Genomic DNA, 19,666 nt, shown 5'->3' on the forward strand with positions numbered 1-19,666 from the left:
CATCCTAGCACATGATTACTTTTTAAATGTATGTTTTACATTTAGGTGAAAATTGACATATCGTTGGTTCATGTCTATCATATTTTCTTTTCTTAAATTGTTTTGTTAGACCGTTAGTTTTCTCGTTTGAATTGTTTCACATTTATCATGTAGTTGCCTTTTATAGCCGACTATGAGTTTTCCTCATTGTTGAAGGACATACGTAATTGTTTACTACCACTTCATTTTAACTCTGGTAGAACGTTGTCTCATTGGAAATCATACCACATCTCCTCAGTTATATATACATGTATAATAATTATGTATGAAGATGTTAGCCAAAGACATACAAAGTGATAACAAAGAATTTTAAATATCAATTGTGTATATTTTCCATATGTATTATGATATTTAGCATTAGTATTTTACAATGTTTTATATATCCTGTTTTGTGAAAACATAAACTTTACCCTAGGCAATTGAATTTCCCATGTACTAAGTTGCCTCCTTCCTTTGCAATGACAGTTAATTCCGTAGCTTTGAAAATAAGACAAACTTTAATTTCTCGCAACTTTCCTAAACTTGTGTCTGGTATATTTAATTCAAGAACCCCAAGCTCTTGCACGAAAGGTCCGAAGGTATACATAGGATCATTCTCTGTTGAAGTATAAATACCAACTGTGGCTTTTTTGTCAAATGCTCTTGTTGGATGAAATATAGTTTCAAAATCATGTTTACCAATTATCACAGTGTCACCTTTGCGAACCAGAACTTTGAAAACATCTCTACACATGGCATGATTATCATTATACTCTAAAAGCATTTCGAGATGTTTGCCATCATCAAATGGTACGTTGCATGATATACCATATGTCCGAGGAGAAACACGTTCTTGGATCAATCCGGGTGAATTTCCAAAAATTACTGCTCCCTTAACAACTGATAAAACAGCATCGTCAGGGCACATTACGGTCATTTCCGAAAACTCCTCTATAACTTTATTACGAAGAATTGCAGAATCAGAGTATCCGCCTATCAGCAAAATCGTTTTTATTTTTACTAGACATGGCTTTTGCAATAGTTCCTTAATATTATTTATAATAGCAGTGGTCGATTCCTCAAACAATGATATAATGTTTTCTCTTGGAATTCTCAACTTATCTCTATGCCTTGAAACCCCTTTCTCAGTTGTAAAGGGTTTGGAGTAAAACTCCTCATATTTATCAAATAAACTCCGTGGAAACTGTAGGAATAGTTCACTACGTTCACTGCTTTCACCAACTGTTCTTTTTTTTAGTTCAAAATGTCTCCGTATATCGAGAACCTCACTTTTGTATTCGTGTTTGTATTTTTTCCACACTTCTGTTCCAAATATTTCCTCTATGAACTCATAAAAAGCCTCGTCTACCATTGTTCCTCCCCATGGCCCACCAGTAGGCTCGTGAAGCTCTTTAAGTCTGCCGTTTGCTATTATCTCGTAGGTTGTTATATCAATAGTACCCCCTAACACGTAAGACAAATATTAAACCAATATTAATCATTAAACGAATAAGAATCAGATTTTACCAGTAATGTAGGAACTTTGACCCTCATATTTTAAACTTTTCTCTTAACATTATGTAATCTGTATGCCTTTTTTTTTAAATTTTAAAACATTCGCCGTTTTTCTCAGCATGCATGCATTCCTAAGTTTTCTACGTTGTGTTTTCTAGGCTGTTTGTTTGTTTGTTTTTTTTTTGTTTGTTTTTTGTTTTTTTTGTCGTTTTTTCTTTTTTGCCACGGCGTTGTCAGTTTGTCTTCGACGGAAAGTTTTAATAACACTTTTGTACCTGCCGCCTCTCTATAACAAAATTGATCTCGAATATACATCCGGTAAACTATTTTTTCAATTGTCTTTTTTAAAACTACCATAGAGTTAACTACCTTTTCATTTGAAAAATGTGGTAACTAATGTATTACTATATTGATACGAAAACTAATGGTCCTACATTCTGTCGATACTTATACTTGGCATTGGAATAGGTCATGCATTTATTCAGACGGTTTATGACGTCTTTACGCTGGATATGTTGGACGTGATTGATATATTAGTTGTAGAAATAAATAATTTAGTTATAAGTTATAATTGGCTTTCAACAAGCTGTCAGTTACTGCAAGTACTATCTGTGATTTTGTCCTGTGTTGGATCTTTTTGTGCTTTCTTTCAATCTAATAAATTCAGTCCTTTCCAACTGATTTTTAAAAAAATGATTGAATTTTGTTGCTGTCTGCTATATTTGTTTTTCGTTTATTTGTCTTTGCAAAAAATAGGTCACTGGTGTCTAGTTTGAATTGTGTGTATTTTCAAGGTAATGCCTTTAATAGTTATTTATATGGTATGGCACTTGTTCATTGTTGAATGCCATACGGTGGCCTATGGTTGCCTTTGGTTTCTGCTGGAAAATTGTTTCATTATTAATTATACCACATTTCTTGATTGTTAAAACAAATATAACACTATTTGATTGTAATGTTATTCACTTCAATAAGTAAAAGCTAGGTAACACGGGTAAGTAATCAAATTATAATACCGGATGAAAACATTATTGTATTCGTCCTAACCTTACAATTTTGGATGTTTTATTCTCCTATGATCTTGGAATACTTTGGCTTGTAATTGTTGCGTGTGTACATTGTAATTACAATTAATTTTTCCCCATAGATTTAGTAGATATTAAAATCCCTGATACATGTGGTATTTAGTCTACTACATATCTTTTCATATCTTCCAAGTCTGACACATTTCATACATTTAACTTTTATGTGACTTAATACCTTCAATTACCTTGTTTATATATATTTTCTGCAGTACTGTTAAAGAGAGGCGAAAGATGCCAAAGGGACATTAAAAATTACAGGTCGAAAATAAACCAACAGCGCCATGTCAACGCAATTAAAGAGACGATTCCAGTAAATGGTTGGTTTCTCTTACCTTCGATGAGATTAGAATCGCTAATAGATTTTTAAAATTTTCAATAAATTGTAAATCTAGAGTTTAATGCCTGACGATGGCATGACTTTCCATGTGGATTTACAACATTTGACGAAAGATAAAGAGATTAAAATATGATTATAAGAAGTTGATTGAATTACATCGATATACATGTTATATCTAAAACCAGAGATATGGACTGACATGGTAACACCTGCAACTTTAGTTTAGAAGGAGCAAATTCTACATGTACTCTTTTATCCAGATAAGTCTGTTAATATAATTATGTTCCTTTCAAGAAGAATTGTTGTTAATGTTGCTAATCAAGAGTAATCGAAAAGAGAAAATTTATCGGTGCGTAATGTATGTAATCTGCAGGATTTAAAATCTTTTGATTACATATAATCTTTTACTGAGTTTGTCCAGTCAAACACCTACAATTGACAAAGGTGAAAAACGTGTGGTAAAGATCTGCAGAAACTGAATCAAATCGGTAATTGGTAAATCCTTCGTAGACAATTGTGAAATATTAGTCATTTGCCTTAGCCTTTGGCCAAGTTGTATAATGTAATTTTTGGCGTCTTGTGATTAAGTCCTAAATTTAGTCTGTTATGCATGTTATGGTGATTTTCAGCACTGATACCTTGTAATATACAATGACGAAAAACATCTAAGAAAGATAAAATAAGCTACAAGAATGTGCGTGTATTTGTCTTATGGCTGTGGTAGGAGTGTTGTGTTTTCAGTTAACTTTACTTAATAGTTTGGTGGCTATTGGTACTTCAAGTATATTTGAACATGTTTTAAGGTTGCACTTATGTAAATAAAGACAATGCAATTTACATGAATTTACCATTTAGACTTATACTAAAATTCTCTACTACCCCTCCATTTACTATGAGTCTATTCAATTAGACCGCTTTCCAACTGTATTTATGTGTCTGGTAAAATTTACAAGTTGTGTCATGGCAATCATATTTGTGTGAAAACAAAACAAAATATATATGAATATTACGTATCTCCCCAAAAGAGGCGTGGTTTTTTTTAATAAGCTGCATGTATAAAGAGCAACCTATATTTGTTGTTTTGTGAAATGTTCTCAATTTCAACATGTTCTATGTAACATAGGCAGTAATATATTAAAAATGGGTTCGAGATATACACCTTTACTCAGAAAGAGGATGACAAATTTAATCATCAATAATTGATGGAAATTTGATTTTTAAAAAACTTATCATACTCCTTGATTAAAATATTATTAAATTTCATATTTTCAGTAACAGTGTAGATCATGCATATGATGTCATCCATCATAATCTCAAGGAGGATAACAGATGTGAACAATTATTCAACTTAGTAAAATTATGTCAATATTTCAAGGCAGATGGTCTCATCAACCATTATTCTTTAAAATCAAAATAAAAATGAATCAATTAATTGAATTGTTCTTTAAAATATTTATGTAGATATTTATTTTGAATTTTAAGTTTTAGTATCATCGGTAACCATGTTGATGATAGATAAAGGGTCATCAACAATAGGAAGATGTAATATAAGTATTTTCTATCTACCAATAAAGGACCACCGATGGGCATTGCTACATTCATCAAATTTTCAGTCCATTATTAGGGTGACAGCAATGTTATAAGGGGAACTTGTAATCGACAGTTAATCTTACAAAGGGTGATATATGTATCAGTTAACAAATCCTTAAAGTAATTGCTCTTTTACATCAATTTTCAAAGCATACTTTGATTGATGTCCTGGATCATTATTTTATTCAGGTGAAGCTAAAGGTTTTTGTGTTATAACGTTTGTTTCCCGTTTTTAGTAAATTATCCTTCACATAAAACTAGTAAGGGATTTAAATGATTATTTTGCACAATTTCATATGTTCAGTTGTGAGGCGGAAACATTAAAGACGGTTTGGGTTTGGCAGCAACATATTTCACGATAATCACAATGTTATCATTTCATCAATATTCGATAACACTTGAACAATTACAGATTATAGGAATTGCTTACATGATGTTTTGTTATTAAATCGGATTGTTCTTTGATTTTTCGATAAGGGATATATTATTTTGAAATAGACTGAATAATGCAGGCCCAGTTTGGTCTTCATTTACCCTAGATATTTATCACAATATTTTATAGGGTTTTTCTGTGGAATTTTCCAATTCCCCTTTTAAACTTTACATAAAACAATATTTTGTTCTAAACATTTGAAGATCGTCTCACTGATTCGACAAATTCTTTACCAAACCTACGGATTTCTTAGGCAATTTTTTTTTTTTAATATTAGAAGATGTTATTTGCTATTATAGCTTCTCCCAATTCAAGATCAGTATTTCCGCAATGCATGCCGATTGAAAATTTAAATTGATTAAAGGAATTACGTATTTGTTTTCTATCAGCTTTAAAAATCTGAAGGATATCTTTATAAGATATGTTTTCAATTACATATTTATTGAAAAATGTGTGACGCTTTATAATTGCATATTTCAATGATTACCTCCGCAGTCCAAAATTAAAAGTGACTCTCCTGTACCAAAAGCGGATATTGGACCAATGAGCTGACCTTTTCTTTGATAGGTTGATTCTCGGCAATATAATGCTGCTGCTTCAGGTTCATAGGCCAAAGTTAGCTGTGTACCAGGAATACCCGCCTTTATTAAAATGAAATAGATTTTAATGCATTTTTCACGACTAAATACTCAAACTGGTATGCATGAAGGAAAAGATGAAATACTAACGTACTACATATTAAAAACTAACTGCACATAATTTCAGTTTTACTTTATACAACATGTATTAATTGCAAGAGTGCCAAATGTAACTTTGTTTTTTCATTATTCTAAATACCGTGAAATACTAAATGACAGATTTCAGTGAATGTTTTACAAGCATTAAATATACATTGCCTTTGGACATCTATTGAAAATATTGACAAAGTTATAAATGAATCATTATTCAGACCAAATTTCATAAAACGTCTAATTCAAAATATTTGTTTTGTATGCACATGACTATATAAATATCCTCCGTATCAAAAAAATAAATTAGGGTACCAAGAAATACTAACGTACAACATATTAAAAACTAACTGCACATAATTTCAGTTTTACTTTATACAACATGTATTAATTGCAAGAGTGCCAAATGTAACTTTGTTTTTTCATTATTCTAAATACCGTGAAATACTAAATGACAGATTTCAGTGAATATTTTACAAGCATTAAATATACATTGCCTTTGGACATCTATTGAAAATATTGACAAAGTTATAAATGAATCATTATTCAGACCAATTTTCATAAAACGTCTAATTCAAAATATTTGTTTTGTATGCACATGACTATATAAATATCCTCCGTATCAAAAAAATAAATTAGGATACCAAGTCAGAACAAACGAAAATATGTCTATAGAACTATATCTAACATTGTTTTATCCTAGATTACGATTGGTTGAGAGCCAGCGTATTATTTGTGTTTATTATATAATTTGATTATTTGCATTCATCTTTCATCGACGCCGGTGAATATGTATCAGGATATATCTTTTTCAATAGCTCTAGCTGTCTCGTCATTGGCTTATATGGCAAACATCCTTTTTCATCCTTCTCAATTGGTTGATTAGTTGTTTCTTGCGTAACGTCCAATAGTAATAATTTGGTGTATATTCAGAACGAGAAAAACAAAGGTGGGTTATAATAAGCAGGTTAACTGGTGATAACATGGATAAGTGTGGTAAATACCGTTTTCGAAAAAAAAAATATTTATTTATTTTTATTATGTGTGTACTTCATTATACATGCTAAATGCGACTGTTTTACTAACGTTTTGGAAAAGAGTATAACAAATATTCCGAACCCATGGCAAATTTAAAAAGGAGGAAGTCCATAAAAACAGAAAAAATAAACGCTATCAATCAACGGAATAAGTGAAAAACATCTGCCATATTCCTGACTTGGTACAGACATTTTCCGAAGAAAATGGTGAGTGAAACCTGGTTTATAAGTGAACGAACCTTGAAATTAAAGATCTTATAGTGTAGACTGGACACTTTATCAAAATGGATCTGTTCGGGAATGCATTCAGAGGTGTGTTCAAAACAACGATGTACCATGCACACACGAGTATCAAACATGTCTAACCCATTCAAGAAGCCCGAGGCTGTGGATGCTTTATCTTTTCTTCAAGACAAATACATTGTATATTGTTGTTTTAGCAGACAACATCCAAGTCAATATTATTTTATATGCAAAATAACTATCTGGAATGTCCTTAGTACTTGGAATTCACAGAAATTCCGGAAAACCTACATATACCACTACATGAAAAGCGAAACAGAAGATTTTAGATAATCACAAATCTTTCGTTCTCTTCTTTGGTATTTACATAAAAGAGGACAAATAAAATCTCCCTTCTTTATACTGAATATCTAAACTTCACAAAAATCCTAATGAAGAACGATATACAGCCGGGTGATCTAGATGTTCGACTAAACAGTTTTGTTCTTAATTTCTATTTACCATATTTACTACTGTAAAAGTTAGTTTCATAAAATAAGTTTTCAGTTTTTTGTGAAAACTTTTAATTTGTATACGCTTTATCTTATTTGGCGAAGAACCAAACCGGTTCAAATAGAAATACTTTAAGATGATATCATCAAATTTCTGGAAATTTTAATCAACAACATAGTTGTTGTTCTAGCAGAAAACATAGTCGGTAATATTTCAACAGACAGTCGGAATTCGAGTGGGGACTTATTGTGCACCGGTACCCTTCCAGGTCGACTTCTTTTTGTACTCATTTGACATGTATAAAGCAGAATGCATAAAGTGCCTTCTCAAGTACAAAAGACGAAACATCTTGCGCAGTTCTTTAATTTCACTTTCATATATACAGTGATGATGTCCTATCACTAAATAACCCACATGTCAGTAAATGCATGCATCTCATGTACCAAAATAAACACCAGTTTGCGTTTCAGTTTTTGTCTTTGGTTGCTGGCTGTCATAGTTTTCCGTTTTTGGTTTTGTTATAAATCGGCAATTGATTTTTCTCTTTTGAATTGTTTCTTATTTCATCATGTTGGAGTCTTTTATAGTTGACTATACAATGTGCATGGGTTTTGCTTATGGTTGATTGATTGATTGTTGGTTGATTAACGTCCAGTGGCAAATATTTCATGCATATTCAGGACGAGAACAAGTTCACAATAATTACAATAGGAAGGTTCTGTAATAGATTAAGGGATAAAGGTCGGAGAAATTTAGACTGCCACGGGAAATGAGGGTATAATGGATAGGGACAGAAATTTAGCCTTGCAACAGGTCACCTACGGACCCCTCAAAGAGTTGTTGCAAGGGTTCTTAACGTGCAAAGAGCGTGGCACTCTCTTTACACGAGGCATCGGATTTAACGTCCCCATTCTGACCGGACGTGGCTGCAAATTTGTACATCCCGCACAGCCAAACGGACGCCCCACTTTAGCACGGGTTTTACTGCCGGTCGGAGGAAGACCAATGGTGACCATACTTCTATTCCCCAGTCACCCTTGGGGGGTGCTTATGGTTGAAGGTCATACGGTGACCTATAGCTGCCTACTTCATACATCAATAATATTTGAACTCTGGTGTCTCAAACCACATCTCCTTTTTTCCAAATCATATGAGATTGAGGATACTACCGACACTAGACGTTCTGTTTCATATCTTAATATTTTCGTTGATATTGACACAGATTGACAACTTCAGAAATTTATGACAATAATGATGATTTTGTCTTCCCAACTGCCAACTTTTCATTTCCAAACAGTAATATATCCCTGTCCGATCATATGTACGACAAAAGACTCTACAAATTACTCAGAAAAAAACACACAAACTTAGTAATTAACATATAAGACAGTTTTACCTGAACTAATGATGTGTTTAAAGCATAAGTTCGAAAATGTCACTGGAATCTTATTTTTGTAAATGACGATACATATGTCATTTAGCTGTACATCCAATATTTCAGTGTACAAATATATAGCTTAAAATTTCGAATTACCTCTAAAGCTGCTAATCTCATGAACTGTTTTGCTTTATCCGTCCATATAGCTGGCACTGTTACCACCCATGATATATATTGTAAAGGTATTGATGATATTTTCAGCTTTAGGGTCTCAATGACATTGTTTTTCATAAACTTAAGGGTATCAGCAAACACTTGCAAAGCTGACATTCGATATCCGTTTACGTCTTTTATCTTATATCTACTTGAAATTCTACCAAAGCCCATGTGGGCTGACTGCAAAAACAAATTAGTAGGATTTGTCCCCTTGTAGATCATTTTCATCGATATAAAACTACGTTGAGAATGGGTTATTTAGAATACAGTGCCTATTTAAAATGAGTAATGTTGTTCACAAAAATTGCTGATTTTCGGTGATTTTTATTACACCTGGTGTAATTAAATGTAATTAATAACAAATTTGAAAGTAATGTGTAATTGAGCATATTTTCAATTACATATGATTTAAGGTAAATAATTATATTGCCTTTTTGTCATGTAATTATGATTTTTTTTTCAACTGCTTTCAATTACGTTGGCGTATTTGCTTAGAAGTTTATAATAGTTTTCGTTTCTCTGATGTACTTACACCTGTAAACTGTATTTTTTTTAATTTCATTTTCGCATGTACATGTAATTTTAAATTCTTTCTGTTTACTTTGATTGTGAATAGCCATTATGTTAACGAAAATTGATACCTATCATTGCTTAAAACTGCAAATTTAGTAATCTTCATTGTGGTTTAATTTATAAATTAATTTCTACATATTTAAAAAAAAAATAAAAGATTAAAAACAATACTAATAACTTCACACTCAATCTGTAAATTGTTATTCTAATCATGAATTATAATCTAAGCCTAATGATATAATCTTTCAATTAATTAATTAATGAAGTACAACAATGTCCCTTGATCTTTAGATAATGGCAATACAAGAAAGTTCTTCCTTGCATACTAATTACTGAATTGACATATTGATATTTTGATTGGTGCACATTGTTAGGTAACCTTTTGAAAAAAATCATCCCAATGTAAAATACTCATTATTTTTATCTTTGACTATCATAGGATTTCCAGATAAAACAAAGGTAAAAAGGAAAAAAAAACAATTAAACATCAGATTTGACTATTATAAGGAAAAGTAAAAACACACACTACATGCAGTAGGTTTTAAGAAAAGCATTAAATACTATAAATCTTGTCTGTGAAAATGAATATAACTGATGCATTTGAAACATATATCTATTAATAATTAAATGTTAAAATGAAAAAAAAAAATTTATGAACTTAAAACTTGCTTCTACAAATGTTTCAATAATGAATAGCGCATGTAAAATAAAAGGCCGCATTGCAGCTGGTTCACAAAATGTAATTGTAATGTACATAACTACATTTAAAACTCAATGCTTTTATAATGTAACTAATAACGTTAAAAATCAATGTAATTTAAAAGTTATTGATATGTAGTTTTTAACTTTTGCTTTAAATGGACCCTAGGCCTTATTCCTATTGAATTATCTTTTTATATACGCTGAATGCAAGAATGATATATGTTTCACAGTGAATCTAGCTAGAATACTAACCTAGCTACTTATCATTATTTTACTGTTAATTATAGTATCATTTTGGTATTTTCTATCTTGCAATGTTACGAAATTTTTACTTAAGAAAGTACTTACGTTGTCATCACAGAACAAACTCATTTTGAACCTACTAAAATATCTCCAATCTCCGGCTCTATTATCGTCTATTAATTCTGCGTACCTGCTTTCAGCTTCATATCCAAAACTATTAAACTCTTCATTTTTGTTATAAAGGATACAAGTAGGCACTTTAGGTGTAACCAAACCATCGCCGGATTTCCATCCATTATTTGTTTGAATATCAAGTTTATCATCTTTGAATTTTTTAAGGAGAGAAAAAGCCCATCCAGAATAAGTTGTACCGAAATCAATCGCAACAACAACAACATTTCCATCTTCTGTACATGTGGGATGGTCATCTATTTCTAGATCATCTAAACTGGATGAAACCTCTATGTCATCATATTGTAAGGTATTTGATACTTCATTGGTGTTTATTGGCATCGAAATGTTAGTTATTGAATTTATACCATCAACAGCCTCGATTAAATTTTCTAGTTCCTCTGCACTTGATAGTAAGTCTGTATCGTGCTGGTGATTTGTCTGTATCCCATCCAGATACTCAACTGCATCTTCATATTCATCAATACTTGAAACATCGTCGTCAGCGTCACCTTTTGTGTCAAGTGTTGAATCATCTCGTAATTCTAAGGTGTATTCGGTGACATTGGAATGTTCTGTCGACATGTTCGATATTTCTGATATTATAATTCTAATGTCAAGTGTAACATGTGTTATGTCTTGTTGGCAACAGTTGTGTTTTACTTACTGCAAAATCAATATATAAGTGTTTATTCTAAAATGATAACCTGTGCACTACCACTTCAATTAAACCTATTTGATGCATTAATAGACGAAATTGTAATTAAATAGACCCATGCATTTAAGACATTCCACATTGTGTGTTTAATAAGATGTGAGTAGACTAGCATATTGGAAATTTATAATGTTTTACCTGATCAAGCAAAAGTATATTCAAAAGGAACTAAATTTCAGTTAGTCAGAGAAATGATAATGGTAAAAAGACTTTTGGTAATGTTTGTGTGTAAAGCACTATTGTCTGTTGTTTCGTTTGGTTTCTTTTGTTAATGGTGCCTTTGTTTTGTTTTATGTTTAAGTAGCTCATCTGGTGGCTTATAATGTTTTGCAATGCATGAGACTTTCTAAAGCTAACATTTACAAAAGGAAACTAATTCATCAAAACAGATTCAATTTATTCTAGATTTTTGCTATTCTATTTGATCATGATCTGTGACCAGATTACTGTGCATTTTTCATCTCGTCATGTTCGTAAAAGATTTGGTTAAGTCTGTAATTCATAATTTGAAGCGTGGTAACAATAATTCATTAATTTTAAGAGAAAAACAAACAGATACTTAAACTGGTAATCTAATACGTTATTTGATGATCAAACAAATAGTATTCATATGAATAATATAATTATCTGAAATATTAGTGGACTAGTTTTATTGTTCAAATATATACCAATGTTCATAATGTTTGTGATCACTGTGTCCAATGCCACATATGGGGACCGAGGTCGGCATCATGCTGGGACGGCAATTTCTCTTCGAACAAGATAGGTCAGTATAAATCGTCAAATATCTAATTATTTAGACCGTTTTAGTTAATAAAATGTAATGTACGGAATGCACAGATAAAAGGCTCATTCGCAAGACCAAGTTTGCATACACGTTATGTACAAGAAATAGTGGAAAATTAGCACAATGCATCATGTTTCCTTAAGAATTTGAAACTTGCGCTCGATTTCTGCCTATTTGAGCCTAATAAAGGCAACAATAGCATACCGCTGTTCAAAAGTCATAAATCGATTGAGAGAAAACAAATCCGGGTTACAAACTAAAACCAAGGGAAACACATCAACTATAAGAGGAAAACAACGGAACAACAGAAACACTGAAGTGCAACAAAAACAAACGCCAACATACACAGAAACGAACTATTTGATCATTTCTAAGTCAGGTCATGTTGAGTAACACAGATTGTTCACTTATAACTAGCATATTGCAAAGAAAATTGTGTTGTCTCCTGTTGTGTTGAAACCTGCAAGTATTCGCTGTTTTGAACTTTAGATTAGATTGAAAAAAAAAGTTCAGCGTACAAGATAGATATATACAGCAAGCTTTGCACACATGTTGCGATATGAAAAAGAACCAGGTGTATCTGTGAAATGTTAAATTCAATTGAATATAATATATTAGCAAGGTCACCAAACTTTTAATTATTTAATGAGAGCGCAACGACAATGCATATAGCGTGGAAATAAGGACAATGCTAGCTTATTCTCGTTCTTCTTGTGCAGACTGTTGTAAACGATTAAAAAATCAAGTTGCCGAGATGAAGAGCACATGTAGTTTCCATATATAGACTGGCTATTGAAATTATCAGCAAAGGTTGGTATAGAATTAATCTTCACGATCAACTAGACGACTCAGAACTATCCATTTGCATATAGGACATTTCGATAACAACTTGCATATAGAATATAATATATGTATTACGTTTGCGGTATACCATCTTTTCCGCAAGTTTATTGTTTTCTATTTAGTATTAAATTTATAATTAAAATCCATTTATTACATCGGTGATCCGTTCATTTGGCAATCGCTAATGGCAGTCAGCAGGGTTTAAGAACATTTGTTGTTCGACCTGTTAGTCAAATGCGTTTTGTTAAAATATACTTTTGCACTGTTTTAGTCTTTTGGAAACTGTTGTATGTGCTGTATTTAGACCCCTCTAACAAGAAATTTGTTTAACATGCACACATATAAAATTGCGGTTTTTATCCAACGCAATCATAGGTTTGAACGTTGTTTTCAATTTAGACTTGTATATATGTATATACATATACATCTCCAAGTTGGAACGATAGTCCATGTTTTCTAATGCTTGCTTTCTCCTGAGGATTTCCTTGAATGTATTGCTGTTCACAAGGATATGCATTTATTAACTCATTGTTTGGTTGTTCAATTTCCAGCATTTAACTCACGGGTGAACTATTGTTGAAGGCACATTTGGAAGAAGGAGTATTGACAAATTATTAAAAGGGAAGGTGTGCTAGGATATTTATTATATTTATGAACACATTTGAATATTAGTAAACGTATGAGTTAAAAGGCGCATGGTAATGTATCAGAAATGTTCTAAATCGAAACTTTGAAAACAAAAACAAGTAACAACAAAACAAAAGCATATTTCTTTTTAGAGATTTAAAACAAAAATGAAATAAAGGTGTTACAGCTTAATCCGTCCAAGGTCAACTTTGCCAGGGGGAATTACAGCCTTACTTTTGGTTATATATCTTATTAACTACAAAAATACAATTATGATAATTAATGTTCCAGAGGATAGCATACTGGCATAGCACTGCCTGTAAGAAATGTATTTTTACATTGTCAGGGAAATTTTTGTATGTGTAATATTGATTCACATTAATTGACAGATTTCATCTACGATTTAAACTACAAAATAATTTCAATACCACTTTCTACTTTCCCTATTGCCATTTTTTTTACACATATTTTCTTATTCAACATGTTCAAGTTATTGCATGTGATACTTCAATTAAACCTAATTTCGATTCTCCATTTTAAAAAAAATGGGTTAGTTGCATAGCAAATAAGTTTTAAAGGCTCATTTCAGTATTCAACATGTATTTTTATTTCCTGTGCTATTGTTAATAACCATATGTAACTTGGACTTTTGTGTTATGGTCACACACAAACAATTGACAACAATATTTTAATAACTTGAAATGTTCTCAAAATACAACAATCAAATATGTGGAATAATGAAACAAAATATGAAAAAGTTATTAAATGTGCAGATGATATCAATCTTGGCTTACCTTTACTATCATACTTTTCATTTTATATGTGTGTCGTCATACAGTCAAGGAAGTAAAATAACATCAAGGGCATATCATTTAAATAATACACTAGAACACATCCGCGGGTCCGTGACTGCATGAAAGTACCTATGCCTTATTTTTAGCTTGGATTTTTAGTATTCGTATTGTCATTTGATAAAGTCAAGCTGATTGGAAGGTGCACAGTTTTGTCTGCTTTCAAAATCTTTCTGTTTGAACCTGTCCTTATTTTCTTACTACAATAAACATGATAAACTTACTATTAACAAAATTTAATTTTATAACGAATTAACCTAATTAATAGTGGTATTGATGTAGAAGAAAACAGACTTGTTTAATAGGGTACTATATTGTAACATAGATATAAAACAACAACTGAAAGAATTCCTGATTCTCCTGATAGAGGAGTGATTTAGGTAGCACGGTAGTATTTGCATTCCAGAATTTAGGTTGCTCTTTTGTGTACCCTACTTAAGTCAATGTATCTGAACATTACGATTGGACAAAAAATACAGTATCAACTGAACATACTTTCCCAAACTGAGGGATGAATCAGGTGTAGAAAAATATGAAATAATTTTACATACAGATGAGAATAAATTTTTGAGAATTTTTTTAAACTTTGTATTCACTGCACGATAAAAGACCTAAAAGCACTAGTGGCCTTAGGTTCTTAAAGATAGCAAAAAAAGTAAACGTTCATGATACATATTCAAATTCATTTCTGAATAGTAAAATGAAAGTACTTCAGTTAACTGTTAATGTAGAATTTTTGGCAGTGTTAGAAAGTGGTGAAAATTCTAAAAAGGCTATCATCATCCCTTATGGGCCAGGAAATACTACCGTGCCACCTTTACAGAAGCTAACAGGTTACTACATGTGACATATAGGGTAATACTATTGGTATCGGTATCGGATTATACCCGGAAATTGGTAATATTAATTATGTGGAAAACAAAAGGGCCTGGAATGGTGTAATTATTAAAAACAACACCATTGTCCAATAAAAGTTATATGAGTCATTTTAAAGAAATGTCGAATTTTCAGTACACCTATGCTAAAATTTATATTTTTTTTAAGGAATTTGCAGTTGTAAGTGTTCAAATGAAAGTTTATTGGATTTATGATTCGAAACATTAATAATAAACACGATTTAGATCTATTTTGATAAGATTAAAATATGTTTAAGTCAGATTTGTGTTGATTTATGTGCGTACAGTTTTAGGGTAGCACATTTCAAATGATTTTTGTCCTATGTTCTGATTGCCTTGCTATATGCAAAAGGAATTATTATTGATGAGCAATGATTAGTATTTGCCAACAGCTTTATTATAAAATTATAAAGACATATAACTAGGTAAACAGTTAAGATATATATATATGTATAGTAAATAGATAATTGAATGGGCGTAGTCACCTTTCATATTGGTAAACTACGACACGATAGCTAGATAACTAACTAGATAAACAATTAAGATATATATATAGTAAATAGATAATTAATTGAACGTAGTCACCTTTCATATTGGCAAACTACAAAAAGATAACTAGATAACTAACTAGATAACTAATTATTTACAATAAATGAAGCATCCAATTAATTAAATCCTGGGAAACAGAGATTCGTAAATTTTTGTGTGGTGATTCTGGGATACAGAGACCCACAATATCAAATGTTTTGGGTGCTAAATGAAATATGACGCCAAATGACGCATATTTAAAGGAAACGTAGCGAAATGTGCCCATAACCAAATATCTCTACGGAATGTTCATATAAACGGGCACATACAAAAATTGTTCTTACATGATACGAACGAAGTCACAGATTACTGGATTTATAAATGTCTAAAATACATAGTCTAAAACCACAACACACGTTAAGATGGCATAGCTATACTAGCAAACTACGGACAAGTACACAGTAGATAATAAACTGATGTTCCCCATATACTGCTTAGTTTACGGTTCATCCGATTGGTTGTACAAGGATTATCCTGAAAAATATATTACAGAAACAGCAAAAATACGTTCATGATATATTATGCGAGGTAGTATAAGACAAAGAAGTGGGTGGGTGGGTCTTTCAATCACCAAATAGTATTCCGTCTGTTTCTTTCAAATGTCGGAATGAAAAAGATCGCGTGCGCAGTCATATTGCGCATTGACAAACATACATCTGATAGCCTACATTTGAAAGAGGTGAAACGGCGAATAACACAAGTAATCTATGCTTACACTTATAACCGAATTTATGCTTAATCATAAATTCTATTATTATTGATGCGCAATGATTAGAAACACGGTGTTGGCAGTATTTGGCCACAGCTTTATTATAAAATTACAAACACATATGACTAGGTAAACAGTTAAGATATTTATATATATGTATAATAAATAGATAATTGAATGGACGTAGTCACCTTTCATATTGGCAAACTACAAAAAGATAACTAGATAACTAATTATTAACAATAAATGAAGCATCCAATTAAATGAATCCTGGGAAACAGAAATTCGTAAATTTTTGTTTGGTGGTCCTGGGATACAGAGACCCACAATATCAAATGTTTTGGATGCTAAATGAAATATGACGCCAAATGACGTATATTTAAAGGAAAAGCAGCGAAATGTGCCAAATTGACCAAGGCAGTCATAAATAACTGACGGGTCAACCGCCATTAAAAGAGGATAGAGCTGAGTAGAAGCTGTGTGCCAAATACAAAAAAAACGAGATATAAAGGACTCATATATTTAAACCCTAACGATAACTGAATTCTAATGAATATCATGCAATTTCTTAATACTCATTGTTGAAAGTATGTGGTGTGTAGAAAAGAAAGGCCTCTACCGCGCCTTTAATTGTGATAAGCAAAATGTATTACCAATATTAGTCAAATGTACACCATCTTGGCATATAAATATGGAATTAGGAGATACATCGGGATATCGTATGTATTGATTATAATATCCCCCTTGAAGAATGATCAAACTAGCCAGCGAGCTGATTATCCTCTTTCTGGCTCTAATCATTGCTTCTGTGTCTGCGGAATAACGTCATATTATTTTGGCAAACTTAAGACCACACCAATCTGATGTTCAGTAAAAGAACAGAAACTATATTCACAGTATTTTTTTCCCCAATCTAATATGTAATACTCCTGTCTTAGTGTCAACTCAATCATTTCCGCCTATCTGCCTATGTGTAAAATTAGAGATATGTAAACCAAATTCCAGTTTTATATTGTGCAAGATGAATGCCACCTGGTATATTCCGAGCTGGCATCAATTCGTTTTTTACAAAGGAGGAAACCACAATCCAAATGGTTACTGGCGAAACTGCTATTCTTACATAACGGTTAGTCCTACTAAAGTGATTGCAAGTTCTAAACATAAAATTATAAAAAAAAAAAAAACAGTTATACACATTGTTGTATTTGAATATATGAACGAAATGACTCAGACTTCCATCTACACATTGCCTGAGTTTTTGAATCAGATCAGCCATTTATGGCAGCTTTGTAGCAGCACTTTTCCTGAAGGAATGAGAACTATATGTTCCTTGACTTAATCTGAAAATATTTAGTGACTATTTCAGGACTCCGAAAACTGATATTTAGAGAAAGGAGTTCTATCAAAACAAGCATTCTGAGAGTATTACATGGCAATTCAAAGTCCCCTACCGGTTAAAAATTCATTGTACTTGAACAAAATATGAACTTGATCTATAACTTGTCATGGTGTAAACTATATAACAAATATCGAGTCAATATATTCAATCATGACGAAAAATATGTGGAAAACTGATTATTTAAGTGAATTTTCTAAGTCCAAGTACAATTACTTTGCACAAAATCATCAGACCGGAACAAAATTCAAAAATTGATCTGTAACTTGTCATGATAAAACTATATACTTATTATCAAACCAATATCTTCAAGCATGACGAGAAAAAAAAAGAGGAAATCTGATTATTTGAGTGAATTTTCTAAATTAAAGGATCATAACTCAGCACAAAATTATCAGACCGGATCAAAATTTAAACTTGATCTGTAACTTGTCAAGATGAAACTATATACCAATTATCAAATCAATATCTTCAAGCATGACGAAAAAAAAGTGAGGAAAACTGATTATTTGAGTGAATTTTCTTTGTCCACTTGAGTGCAAACCTAAAGTCCCCTTTTGCAGGATCTCAATATTGACGACTTCAAGTCTAAACCTCCTGATTGCACCTGTGCTAGCTCCCAATTCACATATAATCCGGCTGGCCACGTTTTTACCGGAGACCTCAACATTGTCAATAACACTTCCCTGCGAAATGTGTTATCCAAAGGTCCGAAATATCGTGAGCCTAAATCCATCAATTGGAAATACAACTTCAAAATACTGATGGATTCGGTCGAGGATCATGCCAGACAATGGGGTAAACGCGAGAAAGAAGACGTAGATACTCTGTCCGAATGGATTAAGGCTGTGAGGTCGTTAATACAAATCAGAATTAAGAAACTAAATGGGTCGATCAATACCCATGCTACGTCAATCTTTAAAGACCCAAATGTTGCAAAACACTTGTCCTACCTCCATGACAAATATGTTGTTGTCCCCGCAGATAAAGCCCCAAACAACATCGTTTTTGTGTGTAAATCTCATTACATAAACTGCTTGATAAATGAATTAGGTATTGACAATTCACTTGGAAACTAAACATATACCCTCACGACACTTACCAAAGAGGAAATCCTTGATAATCATAGGTCTGTTTTATGTTCCTTTGGAATTTCAACCAAAGATGAAGAACTGGATCTTCCATCACTGTATTGGATACCTAAACTACATAAGTGTTGTTACAAACAACGGCATATTGCTGGGTCTTCCAAGTGCTCCACGAAACCTCTTTCTAAATTATTAACATCTATTTTATCAGCAATCAAAGTCGGGCTTCAAAGTTATTGTGAAACTGCCTATTCTAGAGGTGGCATGAATCAGATGTGGATACTAAAAAATTCCAAAAATCTTTTAGAGTACATCCCAGCAAACACAAAAACATCTTTAAAATGTTTTTAAAATGTTGTGTCTAATGTCATGAAAATATCACAAAAAAACGTGAGAAAAACATTA

The 19,666-nt window shown here is 31.9% G+C and overlaps 1 protein-coding gene across 1 annotated transcript; it reads right to left on the reverse strand.

Annotated features, from left to right (window-relative positions):
* Positions 1-346: 346 nt before the first annotated feature.
* On the reverse strand, positions 347-14,570 carry LOC127711579 (heat shock 70 kDa protein 12B-like). The gene is made up of 5 exons (XM_052217667.1): positions 14,528-14,570; positions 10,696-11,427; positions 9,013-9,252; positions 5,466-5,619; positions 347-1,482 (listed from the first exon to the last, which is right to left on the reverse strand). The coding sequence occupies exons 2-5, from the start codon at positions 11,344-11,346 to the stop codon at positions 446-448; spliced, it is 2,082 nt and encodes a 693-aa protein (XP_052073627.1). The 5' UTR covers positions 11,347-11,427; positions 14,528-14,570; the 3' UTR covers positions 347-445.
* Between the last annotated feature and the right edge of the window lie 5,096 nt (positions 14,571-19,666).

The sequence above is a fragment of the Mytilus californianus genome, unplaced genomic scaffold (genome assembly GCF_021869535.1).
Source record: "Mytilus californianus isolate M0D057914Y unplaced genomic scaffold, xbMytCali1.0.p SCAF_8, whole genome shotgun sequence".
NCBI classification, from domain to species: Eukaryota; Metazoa; Mollusca; class Bivalvia; order Mytilida; family Mytilidae; genus Mytilus; species Mytilus californianus.

Coding starts and splice junctions, on each gene's coding strand:
- LOC127711579 (XM_052217667.1), bottom strand. CDS start 11,346: ATGTCGACAGAACATTCCAATGTCACCGAATACACCTTAGAATTACGA. Junction 9,253..10,695: donor GTTTGTTCTGTGATGACAAC/GTAAGTACTTTC, acceptor TTGTTTTTGCAG/TCAGCCCACATGGGCTTTGG. Junction 5,620..9,012: donor TGAGATTAGCAGCTTTAGAG/GTAATTCGAAAT, acceptor ATTTTAATAAAG/GCGGGTATTCCTGGTACACA.